This window comes from Phragmites australis, chromosome 2 (assembly GCF_958298935.1).
Source record: "Phragmites australis chromosome 2, lpPhrAust1.1, whole genome shotgun sequence".
Classification (NCBI taxonomy): domain Eukaryota; kingdom Viridiplantae; phylum Streptophyta; class Magnoliopsida; order Poales; family Poaceae; genus Phragmites; species Phragmites australis.
Window position 1 is genome coordinate 982,187 of NC_084922.1, and position 19,647 is coordinate 1,001,833.

Sequence of the window (19,647 nt, forward strand, 5' to 3'; positions counted from 1 at the left end):
GCAGGTTACTGTACGGTGGGTGATCTCTGCTAGGAGTTGCGGCCGGTCGGGCGCCCGGATTCAGGTTGCAGTGCTAGTAGTATCACTATCAATCAATATTAAAGGCATATTTGTTTTAGTTTAGTTTTCTGAAAAATAGCTTTTAGATTGTAGATTTTAAAAAATTGGATTGTAAAAAGCTGAAAGTTCAAGTTGAAAATAGTAATGGTATTGGTGGGTAATTATTCTAGATTTGTGTTGGCACTTTTATTTTTACTATAGTTACAATCTGTAAAAAATAAATAGGAGACAATTTGTAGATTATCATAGAAAAATGAGTTTGATTTTAAAATACTGATTTTCCCTATACCCTACTTCTTGACGAGCACTGTGTCCCACCAGCAGCTTTATGGCGTACGTGTGCTAGGACATCATGTGCAACTGGCAGAACTTGCTCCATGAGGGTATCTCCAGCAGTTGGGGTCAACTAGCAAGCAATACCATTGTCCTGTGAGATATAGTCCGCATAATAAATCGCACCTCCAACAACATAACTTTTAACATACTGCTTAAGGTTAGGATAGGTCTCACAAGTTAGCTTTATTTTATTAATCTCACCCTTCCTCTTCCTCCCGTCACCTCTCGTTCCCAGGTCCGATCGGTCCTCACCCTCCTTATCCTTGTCGGCTGTTGCCTGCCCTTCACCGTCCGTAGTCGGTTGTCATCTTCCTCTTCCATGGGACGCGAGTGCCACTCCCACTAGCTGACAAAGCTTTAAAAAATAAATTAGAAATCCACTTTTACCTAATTAAATTAAAAATTAAATTAGTTATAGTATAAAATTACGTATTAGATATCTACCTTAATCCCAAGTCACATCTACACGGCGCCCGGGTGCACACATTGCCTTCTCTGAAGGTGAGACTCTGTAGCTCGCTCTTGGAGCCTTGGTGATATTTAGTGATGGAATGAAGTTAGATTGCTCGATAATCTTACCCAAGCTGACTTGGATACAGATGTTTAACACAGTCAAAAAGTCTACTAGTTTGGAACCGGTTTAACTCAGACGCCCAGTGATGGATCTAGCAGTACACAATTCTGCTTGGGACAGCAGAATAGCAATTGGTCACACAATTTAGGAGGAAGACAGAAGGACTTGAAGTTGATAGGGTTGGTTATGCTTGGATTGCTGTAGTATTGTACTCTAAATTTAAAGTTGGTGGAGAGTACGCGGGGGACCGGGGCGTTACACGTGAAGTCTCGGCATGCAGTGACAGCACATGGATGATGGATGGATGGGATGGGATGGGAATCTCTCTGGTCAGCTCAGCTCAGCTCAGCTGCTCTGTGACTCTCTCTCTCTCTCTCTGGCACAGCATGCATGCAGCGCGACACCATGCCGTGAACAATCTCCGCACCCCACACAGGAGAGAAGGTAGCAGTGACACAGAGGAGTTGTATCACTACCGAGCCTCACTGCTGCGCATTATGCGGATACAAGCAGAGCAAATCACATCGTTGAACGGTGATTTTGTTGCAACTTATCCTATTGGATTGCGATCTTGCTCGTGCTGAGGTCCCTTCCCTCGGATTCTTATTCTTACCAAAGCGTTGGCATTAGGCTACTTAATTGGGCGGTATCTAGTTCTTATCTTACAGCGTCGGTACGCTCGTTACATGCATATGATATGCACCTCGAATTAACAAGTACTGCAGATAAGACAACGCATGACAACCAAGCTGTTGGACGATCAGTTACCAAACCAGAGCTACGTGTCGGACTGAACGACGACTTGTAAAAAATGTTATCCAACTAGTAATGCAAGCAAGTTTCACAGCGGCTGTTGAACCCAGTAAAAAATAAGTTCAACGCTGTAGATGCGAAGTGAAGATTCATTTCAGAATCATGTGCAATCAGAGTACCCTTTTCGTGCGGTTGTCGTCGGATGCTGCCGTCTGCAGTGGACGCAGATGTTGTCGATCTCTTGCCCGTGCTCGCTGCATGCAACCCAGATCGCTGCAGGAAACATGTCCTGCGACTGACTTCAGCCCACTATCCCAACACTACGGATCGAGCTCGACTCGGGCACAGAGGTATGGCACATCACTCACGGACACTGCCGGTGTATAAAATAGGATCCGTATTCCATGGCCCACACCGATAAATCCCAGGTGGTAGAATATTTTTTTTTAAATTGAGTCCCACCGTGCGACAGTTTCCGCTCGCGCGATCAGTTTGTGTCTTGACGACTTAAGTCCTTATCACATAAGAAAATATACTTACCAAACTAATTTATTCTCATTAAATGATTTTCACTCAAATATCTTTCCTTCTTTAGGTACTTCACCCCGATGGACAGGTCATGGTCAGTGTAAGACCCAATCTTAGGATCTTCTGTGCCTCATGTATCAGTCCCTGAATCAAATAGCTAATACACACAATATAACAATTGTAATATCACAGTCAAACTCGAACATAAGTATTAAGGTTACAGGGTACAAAAAAGTACAAACCATAGTGTATATATTACAAACCTGACCGAATGGCCAACAAAAGCACAACGAAAAACAGAGCCCAAACCACAGGTAGTTAGGGTGCGAACGTGACTCTAAAGACTACTCTTTAGTTCCGTCTTCACCTCTAGCGTTAGCAGGATCCGCCTCTTCATCTGAATCACTCACGGACATTGCCGTTGTATAAAATATGATCCTACACCGATAAATTCCAGTTAATAGAATATTTTTTGAGTCCATCGTGCGACCAATTTGTGCTTGTGTGACCAGTCTATGTCTTTACGACTAGGATCTTTATCACGTAAGAAAATCATATGACCAACCTTCGCTGGTCGAAAGACATGTACTTAGGTAGTGTTTGGTTTGTGGGACGAGGTGGGACGGAGCGGATCCATCCTGTTTTTAAGCTGTTTGGTTGAAGTTCAGTGGGATGGAATGATTCTGAACCAGAGAATATTCTTCAAAGATTCAGGACGGATCCGTTCCAAAAAAAAAGGCTGAACGCAGTCATCCCACTTGGAACGCAGCCATCCCTAAATACATGAATGGAATCATCCCATCCCACCTTGCTCTCCAACCAAACACTACCTTAACAAACCAGTCTATTCCTGTTAAATAATTTTCACTCAAATATCTTTCCTTCCCTAGGCACTTCACACCGACGAACAGATCATGGTCAGTATAGAGGTGTCATACTCCATCCTATAGCATTTAGGCTTGTAGGCGTGGTAGGCCGCTTCGCAGGCGCGCATGTGAGTCCTGTGAGGGGACAAGGCAAGCTGACTGACTAGGGTGAGGTGAGCATGGAGATGTCTAACATATGGGATGGGCTTGTCGATATCATCAGAGCAAAAAGAGTCCACTTGTAAGTTCACCCTCTCTCTATGATATATAAAGAGAGGGAGGAGTCAAGGAAACTCATCTGTAATCAGTTCTGAAATGCTGATAACTAAATACACATGACGTAAGTCTATTATCCTTCTAAGGGCTTGAATCTGGATAACACATGTGTTCTTGAGTTCAGAGCATATGCACCGCGCAAGTATTTCTCACACGCCCCTCAACTGATACACCTCGAAATTATCGTTAAGGATTAATCCTCAAACAGACACCTATAGTTATCATGTGAATTCTAACCGGAGATGTAGGACACTGTACCTAGACTAACTATAGCATACAAGAGACCTCGCAGATAGCATTAGCGATGGAGCAGAGTAATAAGCAGTACCTGCATCATCTTTGTGTATCTTCTAGTGGAAATATTACGTAGATTTGGGCTTTCTTGCAACTTATGCTAGGCAGCGTGTGTTACACACCGCTACCGAAACAGCGTGTGTTAGATCATCTCCAACTATATTCTCTTTCTTTTGTTTCCTTTCTAATTTCCTTCTCCGTTCTTATTCACTTTATTTTCTCTCATCTCTAACAGCTTTTCTTCGAAAGGAATCGTAAAGAGAAAGAAGAGATAATCCCGTACTGAAAGAAATGACCTTAGGAATCCCTTCGTAACGGGAGCCGTAAAGGAAAATCGTTGGAGCGTTGAAGGGAACGAAAATCTTGTCATGAAGAGATTCTGGCCTCTGAAGGAAAACCGTTGGAGATAGTTATCTCCAACCATATTCCCTTCATTTCGTTCCCTTCCCAATTCTCTTCCCCGTTCCTATTCTCTTTATTTTCTCTCATCTCCAACAGCTTTCCTTCGACGGGAATCGTGAAGGGAAAGGAGAGAGAATCCCGTCCTGAAGTAAATGACCTTGGAAATCCCTTCGTGACGGTAACCGTGAAGGGAAACCATTGGGACGCTGAAGGGAACGAAAATTCCGTCGTGGAGGGATTCTGGACCCTGAAGGAAAACCGTTGAAGATGGTTAACCGGTTGTAACATGAACGATTCGAAAAGAACCGATAATAAAAATCACTTATTACTATCGATTTATATTAAAAACTAATATTAATATTATTACTATCAGTTCTTGAGATGAATCGGTAATGATAAGTAACTTTTATCGTTGGTTCTGGTTATGAGGCGACAATAATAATGAAGGGAGTATTAATATCAATTTCTAATATAAATCGGTAATGATAGAATTAGATAGCCCGTATTCAAAAATTTATAACTTTTCGTATGGAGTTGGATGAAGACAAGGTTAGATTATTCCTAACTTTCTGTCATCCTTCCTTTTGCTTTGATTAGCTGTTGTCATGCAAGAAGTTGTGAGTTATATGAAATTTATAGTTTTCGATGAGATCTGTAATTTTATAATTAAAAATCTTTTCATTTAAAATATTTTAAATACCAAATAATCGTCTAAAGATTCAGACAAAAAATATCAAAATAATAAATTATCCCATATTCATCAGCTCTCACTGTGAAGTGGGATGTTAAGGAAACATTGTGTGAGGGGTTAGGTTGCGGGTTTGACTCTATAAACTGTATGTGCGTATATTTCGCGTGAAAAATTACGTGACTTATGATTTACGATAATCATCAAATATATTTTTATTATTTTCTTGGCCCAAAAAATATTAGATTTAGAATCAACTATCACTACTAGCTTTCGAATCGGTATCACCGTCGGTTCCAAAACAGACAGTCATAACATTTATAACACGGTAACCGGAGGTTTAAACTAACATGTGCTGTGAGTTACAAAAGCTGAGGTTTTTGTAACATCGACGTCCACAGCTCCAAAATTAAGGTGATCTGGTGTGCCCACGTTTTGTTCTTACAGCCCACAGAACATGCAGCTAACTCAATGCTATGCTTCTATGTGTATATTCTATAGTATCCCAAGCAAGCAAAGCGTATGGAGTACGCATTCACATAACGGAGCATGGCCTCGAAGGAAGAAAAATACAGACCATAGCACAAAGAACAACCGATTTCGCTAACTTTGTTGTCCTTTATGTTCACTCAAGTTTAGGTAGCAAGAGTGAATCAACAGAGCATGTACAGATCATACCGTTCTGCGGCAGTGTATTTGTTACTCCCCGCTCTAACAGTGTACTTGAAGACAAACATCAGAGCAGTGATATAATGCGTGGATTAATTATCAAACAACGACATATAATACTTGAAGCGACAAGAAATCATATGCTGAGAGTATCTGTCAGAACGAGCTCCTGCTTATTTTTTATTCTGATTATAGATTCTAACTTTTAAAAGTAAAAGTAAATAAATGATCATAATATAAAAATTGATTCTCACAAAATCCACAAGTTAGGTTGTATTATGAACTGTTTATTTTAGCCTTAGATTGTGAGAATATAGTCTATTCCATAGAATTCGTGAAAGCTCATTTTCACCGGATCGTAAATTGTAGAATTTCATAGTACTAATTGGTTTGTAGATGGTGAGAATAAGCTTAGTTGTCATTTATTTTTGCTTTTACTTTTGGAGCTAGAATTTATAGCCAGAATAAAAAAAAAAATAGACATAAAATCTCACAATCCACAATTCGGTGAGAAATAGCTTTCACGGATTTTACAGAATGGACTGAATTCTTACAATTCTTACAATCTGAAGCTAAAATAAGTAGATCTGAAACCAATAATTTAAGAGAGGGATTTGGTTGATCCCCTCCCACTGTCAAAGGATTAATCTCATGTTTGATTTTATCTTTTGGTTTGATTCATGTGGCAGTGACAAGGTGTTCACGATCAACGTCTTTCTGGAATGCCGGAATGGAAAAACGCAGGAATAGAAAAAAAAGAGTAAGATTCTAATATAAATGAAAGGGCAGGATAGAGGATTGCAAAATAAATAAAAAAATAGGAATAACCATATAGATGGAGTGTAGAAAAAACACAGGAATCAGATGAAAGAGAGACGCAAATGATTTTTTCCAAGAGAGTAGACCTCACGCTAGGAATCAAACCATTCCATAGGATCTCGAGAAGGCCGATCCTTTGTTCCAAAGAGCTTGATAGTAAATATTCTTATAGGAATTAAATTCTCTAAAATTCCTACAATTTTTCTGCATTCCAGAGGAGACCTCATCAAGTTTTTTTAAACCATTCTGATATTTATTCAAACAAGGAAAACTGACGTACTGCGTGCGTCAGCCGGTATAATCATTAATCAGGTCGGAATCAAGAACGGCGCAGCTGAAGGGGTTCATGGCGGAGAAGGTGGCGAGAGTGCAGAAGCCGGAGGCGGAGCTGTACGTCGGACCTCTCGGTGGGGCACGTCGGCCGAGACGGCGCCACCACCCTCGCCGGCCGCACCCACGGACGCAATGCAATAGTAACGTTGTGATGATCCTATTTGTGTGACCATTTTGTTAAATGGAACACCTCTAGCTTTAGTCCAGTTCAACTCTGTAGTTTAGGTAGAATAAACAGAGCATATGGGCCATAACATTCTGCTTAAGTCTGTAATATGTAGTATTAAATATCTGAAAATGTGACTGACTCCATCCTTTCTGAATCGACCACCATGTTTGCATTTCGTCCGGCTTAGTTTGCATCCATCCATGAGTAATACATGACAAAGTGAATTAGCAGAACATATGGACCATACCCCAAGATATAAATTTGGTTTGCATTTGAAGAGAAACATATGAACGGTGGCCGGATGACTCAATAGAGTAATCATCAAAAGACGACATACAACACTGGAAGAGGCAACAGTTTTTATCTTGCGGGTATCCATCATAATCAAACAAGAAATTTACAGGAGTGTGATCATAGTAGAGCTATTGAAGTTATTAAGAAGAAGACAGCAGCTTTGAACAATCTAGATATCTAATACATGGTGCAATTGTAAAAAAACAATGGGAACATGACCATTTTTGCATTGTACCAGAGAAGTCTGTAGCATCATTTAAGCAGTACTTTTCTCAAAATAGTTATAATCAAATAGGTTGGTGATCTCACCACGCTAAAGAACATGAAATGGAACCGTTTTTAGCTAATGCTGACCACCCAAATCTGCAAGGAAACATTGCAGTAGAGATAAGTATGTGAACAAAAAGTATAGGCAACTAGACCTTATCAGCTGTGCCGGTCCTAGATAAGAGTTCGACTACATGATGTGAAACTGAAACACATTAAGGAACTGAATGGCCAGGACATAGGGAAATGCATGCCCAGATGTCTTAACATAGCAAATATATTTCTCCCTCTTAAAAAATCGATGACAGGAAAATAGAATGGGCCGCCCTCCAAGTTCAGTCATTGTTGATCCTAAGGAGCACCTAAATCTAAGAATTTAACACTCGAACATTCTTGTGAAACCAACATTTAAATCTCATTCTTTAATAAACAAAAAGACACATGACAAAATCATCTGAAATCTTGTCAGTCAGGAAATTCTTATCAACTCAATAACACTGTTTTACCAAAGGAACATAGGAGCACAAAATAAACCGGGAAAACATAAAATATGTACATTTCTGAGCAGAGAGCCCCAGGTAATCACATAAAAGGATTGCCAAGCATCCATACAAACATTACATGCAGCATTGTACATTAACACCACTGATAGTATGGAAGCACTATATGCAACACTCTGAAAAAGACTAAGGATAGAAATTACCTCAATGATATCAAATTAATGTTTTCACATATTGATCGAGATGTTTATTGAAAAGTTCACATCTGCAAAGAAGAGATGTTCAGGAAACTAGTGAATTGAGATAAACAAGATATAAAGTAGGCACTAAGCCTACAATTGGTTGCATATCGGTATCATCATGAAACTAAAGATTATTCAGTTTGAACAATCGGGTACAGAACTATTATCCTCAACTAGAAACAACACTACAAGTTATGGATTAACTAGAATTAAGACAATAGCTTATGGGTAGCACTGATGACCATGCTCAACACAACGGTTCAACAACAGCAATTTCATGAACAATCATGCAAATAAACTGAAAAGGCAGTACACCACTATCACACTTCCTCTGGATCATTGAGCTCAAATGAATTCCTTCACATATATGAACTTCAGTATGTTTGGGAGATTGAGAGGACTAAACATGAGAAGATCTAAACCCAGCTGCTGGCTATATCTGCCGTGATATATTATTTGCGACATCCAAACACCTTCCTAAACAAGTGTGTGCTCATTACTTGAGTCAGTTGCTCAAATATGACTTATGAAACAAAGGATGCCCCATACAAATAGTCTGATGAAAAGGACCACATCCTTCTAAGCATCGTAATGTTAGCAACGATTCTAGCTAACCATGCAGTAACAACAAATTTTCATTAAGCAGCAAAACTTACTTGATTGGAGCTCCAGGAGCGCACAGAGGATTTTTTACAACATAATCCACGTATAGATTGTAGATATGCTTCAGTGAATCTCGCTGATCACCAGTCCTTGGATGTGTAATCAGAATAAGCTACACCAAGAAGGTAGAGTTAGGAATGAGTGTAGCTTTGGAGAAAGGGGTATTGCTCATTTATCTGCTTGATCACTACAATGCTAAATAAATGACCAAATTTTACAGGAGCTTTTGTCAAGTGGAACGAAGCTACATAAAAACTAAGGTTGCACTGATGCATCTGATACTAAAAGTGAAATGCCACGCCATTGATTTATTACCAATATCCAACGAAGTGAAATTGATTTTACTTCTCACAGATGTATCGTATAGCAATATTGCTATGTTAATATATATTCATTTTTGGGAAAGATACCACATAACCTTGTTCATCTTGGCAGGGCCGACAATAATTGCAAGTCACTGTAACCTATCAATTAAGATATTTTCATCTGGCCCAAGCACACATGATTTTTATTCATGAAAAGAACCTTCAATCTTTATACACGAACGGAATAAGTTTAGAAAACAAAGGGAAGAAAATAGGTGATACTAACCTTTAGACCAGAAGGGCTCTCCATGAAGTTCAGTTTGTATGTGTTTGTTTTGAAGCTATAAAATGAACAGCCCTGGCCTGGCAGTAATGGCACCCCAAGGTTCCCCTTTTCAGCCCTGCATTTCATATGTAAGAACATCACCAGGCAAATAGGCGAATTAGAACATTAAACACTCAAAACATTTGTTACTTGATATACCGTAGTTTCAGCTTCTCCAGATATTAGTTAGGATCAAATGATTTTATTTTTCCAATATAACCCTGTCACCAGTAGGCCAATGAACTCTTGGACAAATATATAATACATGACAAATGCAAATAGAATGAAATACAAAACTTCTCAAGCAAATTGGGAACCGAATGATTCTCAATAGTCAATGGTTAAACATTCAGGAAACTTATCAACTTCTATATCTTTTGCCCCTTTTCCATCTCATGTTAGCTTGAATGCATAGAATTCTGTATTACAGTAACCAATGAATTGAATCATCCAAAACCCAGACTCCAACTGTTATGAGCCCAAAACTCTATAATCTCTTTCAAAATGGTTGTGATAGATGATAAGGGATACATCATTGGCCTGTCCTTTAGTATAAGAGATGGATATAAATTCAACTACTAAGCGGATAGGCCTCCCTTTGCTCCTCTTTTCCGATCTTCTCCACCAAATTCTACTACAAACCCTGTAATCTGTCTCAAATTGGTCGTGATGTGAAGGACTAGAACCGAGTTAAAGTCGCTGATTGGCCAACATTGCCAAGGACACTACTACGATAGTGGTCGAACTCTTGCTCATTTCTAATAAGGCACCATTGGCTCCAGTTAAGCTAAAACCATTGGTGCGATGAACAACCCCCAATACCACATCATCTCCCACCCTCCTGTGACTGGAAGGCAAGGGAACAACACACAGCGGATGCGAAGGAGGAGGATGAGCCGAAGCACGTACGAGGTGGGGTCCATCTTGGCGGTGAAGGATCGGAGTGAGTAGAGGAGGCCGAACATGAGCTTGTGGTCCTGGGTGGGGTCGAGCGTGCGGAGCGGGCGGTGCCACTCGCGGTAGAGCAGGCAGACGCCGTTGCGGTTGAAGACGTAGAGCACCTGCGCGTTGGCGCCCGTGCCTGTGCCGGGGGGCGCCGCCGGGGCGGGGCTCGCCTCCGGCGCCACTGACGTGAGCGAGGAGCCGCTGAAGAACTGCATCGCCGGATCTGTCGGGTGTCGTCGAGGAGAGGGGCGGATCTCCGGCCGGGACTCGAACAGATCGGAGGAGCTCTGTAGACACTGGGCGGTCGAGTACTCCGATGCTTTACCGGCTGGACCTTGACGGAAACAGAAACGGAGACGGGGACGAGCAACAAGGTCCAACTTTGGCCCACCCAACCCAAGCCCATCTATTTAATTCAGAGCTTTTTTATCTTACCGAGCCGAAATCGGAGATCGGAGGTCAGGCCGAAGACCACATCTACACCTCTGAGAGAGAGAGAGAGAGAGAGAGAGAGAGAGAGGACTGAGGAGCGGTACGAACGACACGATGCGGCGGTCTCACCTCGTGTGGCACCTGGCGCGGCGGCTGCTGAGCAACGTCCCGGAGTCCACCGTCTACGGAGGGCCGCGGCCGCAGGAGGCGGCGCGGCGCGTGACGGTGACCACGCTCCGCGGGAAGCACCGCCGCGGGGAGTCCATCACCGTCGTCACCGCCTACGACTACCCCTCAGCGGTCCACGTCGACTCCGCGGGGATCGACGTCTGCCTCGTCGGCGACTCCGCTGCGATGGTCGTGCACGGCCACGACACCACGCTCCCCATTACCCTCGACCTCATGCTCGACCACTGCCGCGCCGTGGCGCGCGGCGCCCCACGGCCGCTCCTAGTCGGGGACCTCCCGTTCGGGTGCTACGAGTCCTCCGCCGCGCAGGTACGCGCCCCTAGCCATGCGCGCGCTCTCCTCTTTCTTACCCATACTGGATTCCATATTTGGATGCGATGGAGATGGAAAATTGCAGTAATGCAGCGCGTTGTCACTGTTGACATGATAAGAGCAGCTTGTCTTACAATCAAGCAATTTCGATCTCATTTTCGCCTTTTTCATTTATTCCTATGCTCGCTCACGTGAGGAGTAAAAATTTGGGTAGGAAATTTTTTGTCTTGCGGTATAACTTTCACTGTGTGCTACTCTGTTCACTTCATTGATTCCTTTTAGGTGTATCTAAGAAAGCAGAGGGGGAGCTTTCTGGCAGAATAGCACCTTTCTGTGCTCAGAAAATTTGATTGATCGTATCGTAGCTACTGCTGTCAAAAAGTTCCTCTCTTTGTTCCACTTTGCATCAAGCATTTGGAGTTCAGCAACACGTGCAAAACTTTTCTCAACTGTAGAGCACTGCTAAATGGGTACTCAAAACTCTAAATACAAAACCTATAAGATCAGACCGACATGCATGCACATTTTCTTATAGGCTGTCGACTCAGCGGTGAGGGTACTGAAAGAAGGTGGAATGGATGCAATCAAGCTGGAAGGAGGTGCACCGTCAAGGATCAGTGCAGCCAAAGCTATTGTAGAGGCTGGAATTGCTGTCATGGGGCATGTTGGCCTGACGCCGCAGGCTATTAGTGTGCTCGGTGGATTTCGACCACAAGGGAAGACGGTCGATAGTGCTGTAAAGGTGCGCTGCCTTTCTTTGTTGGTGGTTTGGCTGTAACTGGTTACATGTTTGGTGTGCTTACTGACTGGTAGATTCTTGGGATTCTAATCCATGTCATTCTGCTTGTGTGTAGGTTGTGGAGACAGCACTCGCCTTGCAGGAGGCTGGTTGCTTCTCGGTAGTGTTGGAGTGTGTGCCTGCTCCAGTGGCAGCTGCTGCGACGTCAGCATTGCAAATCCCAACCATTGGCATTGGGGCTGGACCATTCTGTAGTGGGCAGGTTCGATTATTTGTTCACGAGCAGAGTGCTTTTTCTTTTCTTTTCTTTTTTGTCGAACACGTAGAAAAGCTACGTATCTTTTGTATTAAAGAAAGAAGAAAGAAGGATAGACTCTGAAACACAAACTCTACCGAAAGGTAGAGCACCAACACACTCACATACCCCTGGATACTAGATTAACCTACGCGCCCATTTTGAGATTACAACGACCACTCTAGCTAGGATCTAACCCGGCCACATGGTAGATTAAGCAGGAGACTGCTTTTCTCACGGATATGATTTGTTGATTCTGTTCACATTCAAGAATGTAGATGCTATAAGCCATATTTATTCTAGTTATGCTATCATTTCATCACTGCGTACAAGACATATGCTTGTCCCTTGGTAAAATAAGTATGTTTTCATTGCTCAAAAAAAGGCTTGTTTTCCTAATAATCTGAATATATTTGCTGTAGGCAAACTTGTCAGGTATAGTTGCTAGATAGCTTTGATCTCGTTTGTTATGATAATTTTTATGTACCAACATGTGACATGTTTTTTTATTATATACCAATACAGGTGTACACAATTTCTGCGGATGCATAACTTGTTTGTTCGTGAAGCCCTGATCTGATATCCACGTTTCTAATGCAGGTCTTGGTCTACCATGATTTGTTAGGGATGTTGCAGCATCCACATCATGCCAAAGTAAGTGACATTGTTTAATTGAAACTGTTTACTCGTATGATTTTGTCAAGCTCAGTGTGTATTTCTGCTCTACCTCAGGTCACACCGAAATTCTGCAAACAATTTGGCAATGTCGGCGATGTCATCAACAAGGCGCTATCCGAGTATAAGCAAGAAGTGGAAACTCGGTCTTTCCCAGGTCCAAGCCACACCCCATATAAAATAACTCCCACAGATGTTGATGGCTTTGCGAACACGCTACAGAAGATGGGCTTGAATGAGGCTGCAGATGCTGCAGCCGCTGCTGCTGAAAACTGTGAGAAAGATGGAAGTCCAAAAGAAAACAGTTGATTCAATATCGGCTATTTTCAACAGCTATGTCTGATCTAGACTAGAGAGCATAAGAGCAGTTTGATAGCTTGCCTAGCACGATGGTGTCCTGCAGTAGTGAAATCATTCCAGAACCGCAGGTGCGAACTGAAACTGGGAACCTGTGAAATGTTAGGCAATCCTCCTGTTGTCTGAAGAGGAAGAGGATGATGGGGATCATTTACGTTCGAATAAGTATCAGCTGTAGCTGGACGGGCCTGAATGTTTTCGGGTTAGGGATTGTGGAAGACAGCCATGGTGCGTAGTGATGCACCTTTGCTTTGGTGGGAGAAAGAAGTCCCTTAAATTTAACGCTAAATTCTGGGATAAGTGGACCACCTTTTATGATTCGAGATACTACTTTTGAATGTCTTCTGCAATCTGTCAATTTGTTGAAACGAACAAATAATAAATTGCGCCTTTTAGTAAATATACAACAAATGAGGCCCAATGGCTTATGATTTGAAGCCTTGATCTTTAACGACCTGTAAAGTTGATACGGTTTAAAGTACAGATACGTATGAGTCCAATAAAATCAAACTACCTATCCACAATGGAACACCTTGTGAACATATGCTATTTCAACGCTACCTTGCTGCATGTTCGACATACCTGGCTGCATGTTCTGCATACACTGGAATTAAACTTTCTATTCACACAAACATTCTTTAGCAAATCATCATCTCCAAAATTCTTAATAGCTATAAACATGATCTGAAGCCCCTCTCCAAAATTCGGCATGCGGTTCCTGGAAATTTTGACTATTACCATCCAGCAGCGGCCACACTGACGTTGGATTGCCTCCCAAGTCCGAACTGAGGACAATCAATGTGCACATGATCTGAAGTCCTCAAGCCATTTACAGCACTACATCAGTAGGACCTCCGAGATTAGCATCAACATGTTCAGTTGACTTGGTTAGAAATTCAGTATGCACAGAACACTTCTGCTGTTCGTCAATGAGTCTCATGTAGTGCTAATCTTTGTTATCCTTGAGTAGTCACCAACGTTGGCCACAAAAAGTGGGTCTTTCTGTTCATTGAAGGTATTTTTTTCACCTGTTTGCTCCAATTCTTTCGTCAAATCTTCCATTGTCTTCTTTAAGTTGGCTTTACTCATCTGTCCACCTTCACCCGTTGAGATGCCAACCATGGTGATTTTCGGAAGAAGAGGGTTCGCTTGTAAGTCATTGTTCATGCCGGCATCATATCTGGTCATCAAACCAAGACAACTTCAAAATATGCAGATAAACAATCCTCAGATAAATGAAGAAGCTAATTAGATAAATTATCGTCTTAAAATTATGTTTTGCTCTAAATTATTGAATCATATTTGGCCCACTAACAGGTGTAATTTGATACAAAATTCTAGTAAGATCATGAAGCATTCAACTAACTGCATAGGCCAAATCAGTGCATGCTTTGTTGCATGACACCGCAAATGAGAAGGAAGACAAGCAGTATAGACTATTGGGGAACAAACCTGCTGAATTTGCTGTCCCTTTCTTGCGCTTTAAACTTTCTGTCATGCCCCGGCCATATATTTGGAAGCAGACTGCTAAATGGAAAACGAAATTGATTATGATCTGGGTTATTGTGATTTATGTGGTTGCTGCTGTCAATACTCGGCTCCGAAGATTGAGATTGCTGATTATTTTGGTAGCAATTGTCATCCTTAGGAGCAGAAAAACTACTGCTGGTAGTAGTAATATTCGCAATTGAAACAGCAGTCCTGAAAGGGGGAATAAAACATAAACATAGATGGTTTACTATGGAGAGTGAAGGAAAGGGAAAAACAAACAGATACCAATCAAATAGCCAAATTAGTGAATGCTATCATTGACACAACAAAGGAAAAGATACAAGTTTCAACTCGTAAACTCTCCAAGATGAAGTTTAACCATTGTTCCACCTATCAACCAAATTTGTAACCAAGTCATTGATTTATATTTTATCTACAGGCTTCACATTTTGGAACAGCAGACTACAGGCTTCACATTTTGGAACAGCAGACTACAGGCTTCACCCACTCGGACTACAGGCTTCACCCACTCACCCATGAGAAAAATTAAGAACGTGCAGACTACAGGTTGAAGAAAATGACTAAAAGACAATGTTGAAAGTACAGACTACGAGGTAAAAGAAAATGAGTAAAAGGCAACTTCGGAAGGAGAATGTTATTCTTATGGGATGGAACTTACTTCCAATATGCAAAAATAATTTTAGGTATAACAGGGCATGCACAATTACAAGTAATTAAACAGTATTTCTTAAACCATGTAACTCAGCTAGGCAAGTCAATCTCCCTCCACAAGTTTATAACAACTAAATAAGCTGTTCTATGAAACAATGAAAGAAGAGATATAGTCTAAGCATGGCATTGCATCTGCACCTTTCCTCAAATGAATCAACAACGTAAGGGAACTGTGGCTGTATGCCAGCAGCTTTTCTCAACCACTTATTTCCTAGAAGAACTTTATCAACAACATCAAGAAACTGAATCTCTGCAGCTTTTGTTACAACACTTAGTGGTATTCCAGCTGGACCAATCTCATTCATCAATTCTTGTACCTACATCAACAAAACCTCATAATATGAGGGCCAAAAGGCCATAAACAATAAACAAGATTCAAGATTCAAGGCCATAAACAATAAACAATAAAATGATCACAATACCTCCGGGGGCTCAAGCAAGCTGTCAGCACTTTCTTCAATTATTTCTGATGTTAAACTATCATCAACAATACCTCTCCTACGTTGTGTATGGCGATTTTGCATTATTGAATGGAAATGTTGATCCATTGAAGCTTCAAGAATATTGTCCAGCAAATTTTTATCAAAAAAGTATGGTGTATACCTGGATCATGATCAGCGAAGTTCATATTAGATTTCCATGAACATATTTAAGACATCAAAATGTATCTCCTATTTTTTCCTGGTACCAAAAAGAAGCATCTAGTATGCACAAGAACTGTCATAAATAGCACACTAAAATTATGGAACAGTCTATGATGGCATACCAGTGGATCCTATGAGGGTAAACAAACCTTCTTGGCATTTGATAGAGAAAAAGACATCGTGCAAAAAGGGACATCGGTAGAATTGATGACAATAATAAAGAGGAAATGAAAAACATAAAACTGAAAAGGTATCATTTTAAAAAAAGAAAATAAATTTAAAGGATGAAACTAGTTGTGTTCGCAATGTCTCGATGATTTCTGTTCATAGGAAAGGAATGCATACATGAAATATAACACAAGATGACCACACATCTTTGGCATGCAGTAAAAAAAAGCTATGAGATTGTACATAGAGTGTTCATCAGGTAGATCCATACCATCTAATTCCATCATTTGTTGCCACTGCAATATTTAAGTTTTGAGCACTAAAAATAGGGACGCCATCAAGTTGTTTTCTTCTGCTCCTTTGTGGAAGTGACTTTAATAGCTTATTGGCAGCCTTGACCTACAAGGAAAACGGTATAATCTCCGATGACATGCTTAAGTTATAAATTGATCTGAAACATTTTAGCACAAACCTGCTTGTCATTTGAAACAAACTGGAACATGTGAGGTTTTTCCTGCAAAACAACAATCATTCTTAATTTTTTTAGAAGACAAATATAATAATATAGTGTTAGCCCAATCAAACCAAGCTATAAGTTAACCAGAATCTGTCATGAATAAATTTTAGCAGAAGATAACAATTGTAGTTAAGTTGCACGGAAAAAAAAAACTGACGTCGAATTAGCATTCTCAACGATTTGGAATCACACAGCCTAATTGAGCAATGCAAAAAAAGCACTTCTTCAAGTGGTCCTTCATCGGGGACAGGCCATCACTGTTGTATATTGGAAGCCAAAGCAAATCTAGTGCACAGTCTCCTGAGTCAACCTTAGTCTAACATCCAGAGGCAACTAAACATATAACCCCTATCAACAATAACCATGGATACTCATATTTAAAAGTGCATTCCCCATTTTGTAGGGCAGAAAGAGCTTAATACACACACAACATGAGAATTGAGTATTTGAGCATTAATCAAACATGTCTCAGTATCATATAGCAAAACAACCCTGATCCATGTGGGTTACTCGATCTCATACAGAAGCACACTAGCATTGTATGTTAGCATTCTAAAAGGAAATACTAGATAGAAAAGCTTAGCAATAAGAAAACACAGAATAAGTCTAAAAGAAAGTAACGAACCTTTTGTCCTAAAAGTAAATCGTGAAAAATGACAAGAAAAACTTTCTTCTTAAGAAAATGACCATAACCAACCTTGAAATGTTCATATGCTATATCAAGGCGACAAGCCCCCACCATGCCCCTTGGCACATTTAGCCGCTTAACATAGGATACTGGAGATATTAGACCAAGTTAGGCAAACAGCTTTCCCTGATAGCCACTCAGAAATTGTAGATTACATATTTGAAGAACTTTGTCATGAAAAAGCAGTAGTCAGAAATTATGTGTTTTTTGGACTTTTTCAGACATTATGTGTATTAGTACAACAAAAAAATGGGTTTCATCTCAAAGAGTGGCTTGGTTTCTACGTTGGCTCTCCACGCCTGACACCACAATAAAAAAACTTGTAAATTACATACGGAGGAATAAGAATCAAAGTAAATGTTTTTTGATTGCCCAATGGGCAACCGTGGACCTTTTTACTCGCCAGAGTTGGCCACAGCACATTTCAGCATTCATCATACACATTGAAGGATTCAGGAAACCTATTAGCTTAGATATTAAGAAGTAAGGATTGTATTTCAGGGTAATTTTCTAGGCCCTGACTAAAAGCAGCTCTTTTAGGTTGAACTTAAGGGAGAAGTGCAACTGTTGGTCGAGCTCATCTAAAAGCTGGATTTCTGTAATATTCTCTTTTTTTTACAACAAATATTGATAGGACCGATGCTAATATATTTCTGTTGTAGCCTAGCTAACAGTCTAACAAATTTAATTGGATAAATAAAATAAGAGAGCTGAAAAACTACATGCTGGGTGTACCACTACTATATACATATTAAATAAGTGTCCAGATCATAATGCATCAAGCAAAGAAAGAATAAGAAAAGTTTAGTGACAGTAAATACCTGCATCATTCAAATCCATAAAAAACCTAAATACTGGCCCATTTTCACTCTTCTTCAATGGTGATAAGATTCTTTTGAACCACGTAGGAGTCCTGAAACAGAATAAATTTCCAAATGTTAAATTAGCAGAATGACCAAAATATTGGCTCTACTGTGATATGATTATAGGTTACAGTCAGCAGTGAGGATTTTGTCCTCTGCAAGTAGCACATGACGAGTGAACCCATTAAAGCATATAATTAACAAGTTTCCAAGAGCACACTTCCTTAGTCTACAGAATCCAGGTCAATTCCTTCAAATCCATTATAGCAAATAGTCACCAATTACTAAATAATTGGTAGACACAGACTTCCTGAAGCGTGCATTAACATTCTGCAGAAAAGAAATACTATCACACAGCACCAAATCCCCAATGACCAACATACTGAAACATGTCATAGAGGCATAGAGATGTAACATTCCCTCATTTCTCGGTAGATTCACAGACTATATTGAAACCCCAAACTTCTAATGATGCATGTATGTTACCTTGGATGATACAGTTCAATTGGATTATCCGATACAACTAGGTCCAGCGTGTGAATTCCTTAGCACACACGCAATAAAGAGCTACAGGCTAGCACATCCCCCTCAATTCGCACATCTCGTCGCCGAGAACGCCAGACTAAGGGATACGCCCTCTCAATATACAGTGACACCTGCGCGACACAATGGAAATCAACAGCTCGCAAGTGTAGGGTGATAATTGGTGTAGGTACCTGTTGGTGAGGAAGCGCGGGAGCTCGAAGCGGGTGGTGACGGCCATGAGGCCGTTCCCGGAGGGGTCGAGCATGGTAAACACCTGCCCCACAAACGCAGGGCCCCCGCCACCGCCGCCCTTACCCCCTCCTACCGCCTTCCCGCCACCGGACGCGCCCGCGCCGGCCATCAGCGGCTGCGGCCCGCGGCGGGATGACGAGGTCGAGGCCGAGGAGACGGGGAGGAGGAGCGGGACGGTGAGGTGGGGAGCGGCGGGCAAGGGCGAGGAGGAGGAGAGGAAGGGGAAGGCGGAGGTGAGGGAGAGGAAGGGGTTGGGCGCGGAGGAGTCCGGCATGGTGGACCGGTGGTTGGGCGTGCCGTTGGATTTGGGCTTCGGATCACGGTGGTGGGGCCTACTTGTGCTTGTTGCGTCGGCGAGGGAATTCCTCTCCACCGGGCAGCGTTCGACACCTCACGCTTCATCCGATTCCGTCAGGTGGATGTGTTCATACGATTTGCAGCCTTGTCAACCGTCCGATCG

The 19,647-nt window shown here is 41.5% G+C and overlaps 3 protein-coding genes across 3 annotated transcripts; 1 reads left to right on the forward strand and 2 right to left on the reverse strand.

Annotated features, from left to right (window-relative positions):
* Positions 1 to 7,109: 7,109 nt before the first annotated feature.
* On the reverse strand, positions 7,110 to 10,680 carry LOC133892572 (uncharacterized). The gene is made up of 5 exons (XM_062333431.1): positions 10,273 to 10,680; positions 9,325 to 9,439; positions 8,727 to 8,845; positions 8,032 to 8,093; positions 7,110 to 7,424 (listed from the first exon to the last, which is right to left on the reverse strand). The coding sequence occupies exons 1-4, from the start codon at positions 10,521 to 10,523 to the stop codon at positions 8,042 to 8,044; spliced, it is 537 nt and encodes a 178-aa protein (XP_062189415.1). The 5' UTR covers positions 10,524 to 10,680; the 3' UTR covers positions 7,110 to 7,424; positions 8,032 to 8,041.
* A 52-nt stretch (positions 10,681 to 10,732) lies between these two features.
* Positions 10,733 to 13,659, forward strand: LOC133892563 (3-methyl-2-oxobutanoate hydroxymethyltransferase 1, mitochondrial). The gene is made up of 5 exons (XM_062333420.1): positions 10,733 to 11,238; positions 11,777 to 11,983; positions 12,096 to 12,242; positions 12,876 to 12,929; positions 13,008 to 13,659. The coding sequence occupies exons 1-5, from the start codon at positions 10,855 to 10,857 to the stop codon at positions 13,257 to 13,259; spliced, it is 1,044 nt and encodes a 347-aa protein (XP_062189404.1). The 5' UTR covers positions 10,733 to 10,854; the 3' UTR covers positions 13,260 to 13,659.
* A 59-nt stretch (positions 13,660 to 13,718) lies between these two features.
* LOC133892556 (uncharacterized) lies at positions 13,719 to 19,623 on the reverse strand. Its single transcript, XM_062333407.1, has 9 exons — positions 19,127 to 19,623; positions 18,369 to 18,460; positions 17,557 to 17,636; positions 16,815 to 16,856; positions 16,614 to 16,741; positions 15,953 to 16,133; positions 15,669 to 15,847; positions 14,760 to 15,008; positions 13,719 to 14,487 (listed from the first exon to the last, which is right to left on the reverse strand). Exons 1-9 carry the CDS (start codon positions 19,459 to 19,461, stop codon positions 14,244 to 14,246), a joined length of 1,530 nt encoding a protein of 509 aa, XP_062189391.1. The 5' UTR covers positions 19,462 to 19,623; the 3' UTR covers positions 13,719 to 14,243.
* Positions 19,624 to 19,647: the final 24 nt, after the last annotated feature.

Bases quoted from the DNA above. Each gene is read 5' to 3' on its own strand.
- LOC133892572 (XM_062333431.1), bottom strand. From the start codon at position 10,523: ATGCAGTTCTTCAGCGGCTCCTCGCTCACGTCAGTGGCGCCGGAGGCG. The intron at 9,440-10,272 runs GTACGTGCTTCG...TATGAAATGCAG, and splicing joins GCCAAGATGGACCCCACCTC to GGCTGAAAAGGGGAACCTTG. The intron at 8,846-9,324 runs GTTAGTATCACC...TTCTTGGTGTAG, and splicing joins AGAGCCCTTCTGGTCTAAAG to CTTATTCTGATTACACATCC.
- LOC133892563 (XM_062333420.1), top strand. From the start codon at position 10,855: ATGCGGCGGTCTCACCTCGTGTGGCACCTGGCGCGGCGGCTGCTGAGC. The intron at 11,239-11,776 runs GTACGCGCCCCT...ATTTTCTTATAG, and splicing joins ACGAGTCCTCCGCCGCGCAG to GCTGTCGACTCAGCGGTGAG. The intron at 12,243-12,875 runs GTTCGATTATTT...TTTCTAATGCAG, and splicing joins GACCATTCTGTAGTGGGCAG to GTCTTGGTCTACCATGATTT.
- LOC133892556 (XM_062333407.1), bottom strand. From the start codon at position 19,461: ATGCCGGACTCCTCCGCGCCCAACCCCTTCCTCTCCCTCACCTCCGCC. The intron at 16,134-16,613 runs GTATGGATCTAC...ATCATGATCCAG, and splicing joins ACAAATGATGGAATTAGATG to GTATACACCATACTTTTTTG. The intron at 15,848-15,952 runs GTATTGTGATCA...TTGTTGATGTAG, and splicing joins GCTTGCTTGAGCCCCCGGAG to GTACAAGAATTGATGAATGA.